General features: G+C 42.9%; 1 protein-coding gene across 1 annotated transcript in view; it reads right to left on the bottom strand. All coding sequences in view use genetic code 11, as the record gives it.

The window, feature by feature from the left end:
• Positions 1 to 2,234: 2,234 nt before the first annotated feature.
• The window catches only part of EGR_00042 (Extended synaptotagmin-2), a gene marked incomplete at both ends in the record, with an annotated part of 12,804 nt that continues 10,364 nt past the window's right edge, over positions 2,235 to 4,674 (bottom strand). The window contains 4 exons of the mRNA XM_024489291.1: positions 2,235 to 2,262; positions 3,254 to 3,415; positions 3,722 to 3,862; positions 4,169 to 4,287. Coding sequence (XP_024355969.1) covers positions 2,235 to 2,262; positions 3,254 to 3,415; positions 3,722 to 3,862; positions 4,169 to 4,287 — 450 coding nt within the window. The remainder of the gene's footprint in view (positions 2,263 to 3,253; positions 3,416 to 3,721; positions 3,863 to 4,168; positions 4,288 to 4,674) is intronic.

The raw sequence follows: 4,674 nt of genomic DNA, 5'->3' as shown, positions 1-4,674 counted from the left end.
GACTTTAAAGTTAGTCTAAGTTGAGGTTAGGTTGTTCATGGTATTCAAGATACAAACTGAATTTTCCTTTCTAGCAGTTTGAAAGAGACATTCGTGCCTAGCACCCTTTGTCGATCCAAACACACTGGTACCAAAAGTGTATTTTTTCCTCGCCCAGAAACTCATAGTGGCAAACAGCGGCCTGTCTAGATTACGCATCACTTTCTCGTGTCAGTGGGGATATCGACACGAACAAAGTCGATGCATTAGTTACTTATCTCCCAATGTCGAATGGGAGCCTCATCATTGCATGGCTCAAAATGGTTTTGCACCCATTATTCATTTCTAATACTATTCACCTGGTTTTGTGGCATTGATTTCGTCCATGGGCCCCGTTAGTTTACCATTTGGAAAAGGTTTTTTTAAATTAGCAATGGGGAACTGAAACCCATTGAGACGTATTTAAACCATAGCATGAATTTTAAGTGCATTTGTAAAGTTTAAAATTCGTTAATTAGATTTCTATGCTCAGAATCTAGTTATCGTCGTATCCTGTAAACTGGAATTCTCTTCATATTATGCACACATTCAGAAGGTTAGCAAATATCTCATTCAACACAAAATGGCGGTGGACAGGACCTTGTTCACTTAACAAAGTGTTGGGATACCCATAGTAGTCTTGGTTTGGAGGATTGTGGCAAAGAGAGAATGATCTCAACTCAACAATGGAAGAAACCAAAGAGGACCGTCTTTTAATTTGACAGTAAAACAACTTTGAGCTCATAAAGTCTCCTGATATGCTTCCACTTTTACCTCCATTTTGTCAGTACAAGACGGCGGAGTTCTTCTTCCCAGGTACGACACCCTTATTTGTCGATGACGATTGTCTTTGCTCTCGACCTGCTTCGAAAAAGCAATGCATACTAAAAATTACATCATCTCCCATCAACATATAGATGATAAAACCCTCTATTCAGCTGCGGACAACATGCACTTAAAGTATTTAAGTGAATTCGAAGCTTTCGATTTCGTGGATTGTGATAGACGGGTGAACTAGGATAAAACTAGTAGGACACGTCCCCTAATGTGACTTATGCTGGTCAACTTTAGAAACTCGCGCCTTCATTGAGAGAGCAAGTCACAATGCTAGACAGTTGTCTCTGCCTGAAGTTGGTTTTTTTATCTTCTAATAAATGTGGTTGATCATAGGCCAAGGCCACCGTAACTCCCTCAAATGACATGATCACCTACAGTAGTTAGGTGGCAATAAAAATTCAAGCAAAAACCTTCTTAACAAATGGTAGCGAGATTTAATGGGAAGAATCGGATTTTGGATAGGTCACAGCACAAAATTCCATCTTGAAGCGGGTACCTGTACGACTCGTGGTTCACTGATGAACGAGGGCGTTCCTGAGTTCCTAAAGGTTATTTGGGCTTAAACACACAGCAGTGGTAGTGTCAACTCGGAGGTTGAAAAACCATATTTCCAACCCTCAAAAAGACGACTCCATTTGACCAATTCACAACGCGTGTCTAACCCGTGTCGTTAAAATCTGAGCAGCAGCTGAAAAAAAAACTCAACTTTTAACCATGTGGTAGCCCTATGATCAACTATTACGGAAACCATAAGGAAACTTCGCATGCATTCAAACGAGACAAGCGTAGGTTGGTGCTGGCTACCGAGGCTAGGGATGGCCACTGCCCCTGGCGAAATCGACGTTGCGAAAGCAAGTGTACTCCTCCGCCCACCTTCCTTTCTACCCGACATCGTCAAGACGGATTGCCAAGGAGAGAGCGGTGCAATGCGCGGCAAGCTCGCAACGAGGCGATCTACGAGGGTGCGCAGTCGAGACACGCGTGTCGCATGAGTGCACTTTTAGCATTTCGCAAAAGTCCCAGTTTTTTTATGATATTGGCGTATCTTTCATCTAAACCATTACCCAATAAAATAATTGTCAATCCAATCCGTGAGTTAAAAAACGGGTTTGGCCAACCCCACAATAACTCAATCAGCACCCTACGATGAAGAATGGAAGAGATGATGGGGTGGGAGTGATGTAGTTGCAACGAATTCACGAGGTGTGGAGTGTAAAATCTTGGGATGAAATCAATTTATATGCCCCATGAAGGAGGGCATGGGGTCGGATGGCAGGGATGTTGCAGAGGTGCGTAGAAGAACAAAAGTAAATAGGCATGCAAAATCATTGCGATATTTGGAATAAAACTCTAGCAACGAGGGTCGCCAGCGGTCACCATTAGTCCAGGGATCTATGCAGCCAGTACCTACAAGGAGAGGAAAAGGTGTGAGAAGAAACGGTTTTGTGTACGCTTTTCCAAATACTGGCACAAAAGCCATTAAAGTGGATGGAATTTTTATTCACAAGCCTGTTAACCATGTTAAAGGACGTAAAAAAAGCGAGGAAAGAAGACAATGGATGCCTAATTTGCATAGCAAATTCAGTTAGATTAAGAAAATATCGACAGAGAGATATGCAAATGCCAACAAATAAATCAATTCAGTGACAGCGTTTGCTCAGGAGTGCTCGAACAATCAGAAAGGAGTGTTGTTACACCGCATGCTCTACGTGAGTAAACGCACGACTAGTGAATACAACCATTCATTGTACCCTACCATCACACCTCAATGCACGCGCTAATGATGATGTTGCGTAAACGCAAGCCTACTTGCATCACTTCCTTCATATTAAATGGAGTTATTTGGAGGCATTGAGGAGTTAAACATACGATTGATCCCACCCGGAGCATTCAAATTGAGCCTACGAAAGTCGGGAACGCGTGGTCATAGAAGGCAGACGGGAATTATCATGCAACATAGAGGCGTGGGTACACTAAAAAACCACACTAAAGTGCGGTTCAACAAATTGGATTCGAGGACTGTTTCAGCGCAAACATTCCCAAAAATGGCCATTAGGGACTTGCTGAGCAATTCAACTGACGCATCGTTTTTAGCTGACAATCACTATATTTCAACTTCTAAAATGGAATGACAAGGTGAAAAAAAAAACGAATAGTCCGAACAGTCGTCAGCAGACTGGGAAGCAGCTCATCCCTTATATGCGTAAGACTATACAAAAGTGATTTGTGTGTCAAGGTGGCATGAAGCTGTGACAATTTGCAGCAAGCCCGTATCTGATACCTATCTAGTGATAACTAACGTTCCGTTTCCTCGTGCTCATGAATGAGGCAACCTGTAAGATTGGTGCAGGAATGGGCGAGTGAGATAACGGGCTTAAAATGGAACTGATGCACCTACCACTCGGTGAATCCGTTGTCACATTTTAGTTCCCGTAGACTCACTAAGACAGAGCCCAGGTTGCGTATGTGGGTGTTGCGTTGCAGAGGACCAACATGGTTCTTCACATCCACCCAGAGCTTGCAGGTCTCCATGACCTCCGACTTCACTGAGAACTCAAAGCTGGGAAGGGCAGAAACAGACACAGTACAAAGAAGTGAGATATCCAGGCGTAGACAAACATTTGGAACCCTGAACTTTTTGCATAGCAGCCGAGGCTATAAAGACTTTTGCCAATTCAGCACAGATGGTGACGGCCATAAGAACCTTTAGGAAGCAGTATTACGTTGTGTAAAGAAACGCTAAACTAATACCCAAATTAGCCTTTTTTACACTATACGGGAGTTCATTAATGCATGGAATCGAGTGAACATTTTACGTAAAAGTAATGTGCTTAACAATAGGGCATAAATAGGTTGGAAATGCTACCTCTGCTCGAAAATTGGATTTAGATCGTTCTTCACGGCTCTGGTTTTTTTCGATTCGCCAACAGTGTGTCCGGAGCTATCGATGACGCTCAACTTCACGTAAGGATCTGACAAGCCATCCTTGTCCACACCCAAGATATTCCTAAAATTGGAGCATGCTCATTTACACGACTCAACATGACTGGCAAGGGTAGCAGCCCGCCGTCCAAACTGCCTACTTCCACTAGGAGTAAGGGCAACGTATAATCTTTGCTACATTCATCACTCAAGTGAATAGACTGCGTATTAACGAAATCGAGTGTTCGAGATGACTACAACACAAGAATTGCCGAAATGACATTTAGTAGATATAATGAGATTACATTCCCAAATGAGTGCTTCGTGAGGTGAAGGGGACGAGTCGATGAGTAGGTGGTTGGTGGGTGTAATTAGAGAAAATCGCACGTACTCGGCGCGGTCCACAGTAACTTCGAGAATCTCCATATCCGCATCATAGCGCATCGTTAGCCTTACCCGACCAGCCGGGTTGGGCGGAGCCACCAAAACGTGATCTTCCTCCCCGCTGCTCTAAATTGCAAACTAGCTTATTTATTACGATCCATAGAAGTGATTACGCAAACATCAGCGCAGCCATAGCGATGGCAATAAGATAACCAACCGCCGTCCTATGGTTGCGAAACGAAACAGTTTGCGGAATGATTTCGCGGCGCAGTAAATGTCTCAGAAGGTTCACATTTCTACTTATGTGAGAAATTGAAAGTTGTAAAAGCATTGAAAGTGGAAGGTAGTAGCTAGATGAATAAGTGTGCTAACACATCGAAGAAAGTTATGTAAAGTTGACGTTCAGACATTTTAGCCGAGTTGTCATTTCACAGGTAAGATAAAATAAAATAATCTCTCTCATCAAAACTTCGATAAAATGATAATATTGCAAACAGGTAAGGAACAGAAGCA

Source organism: Echinococcus granulosus (genome assembly GCF_000524195.1).
Source record: "Echinococcus granulosus chromosome Unknown EG_S00001, whole genome shotgun sequence".
Classification (NCBI taxonomy): Eukaryota; Metazoa; Platyhelminthes; class Cestoda; order Cyclophyllidea; family Taeniidae; genus Echinococcus; species Echinococcus granulosus.
The sequence above is the reverse complement of the archived record's forward strand: the minus strand, read 5'-3'. Positions and strand labels throughout refer to the sequence as shown.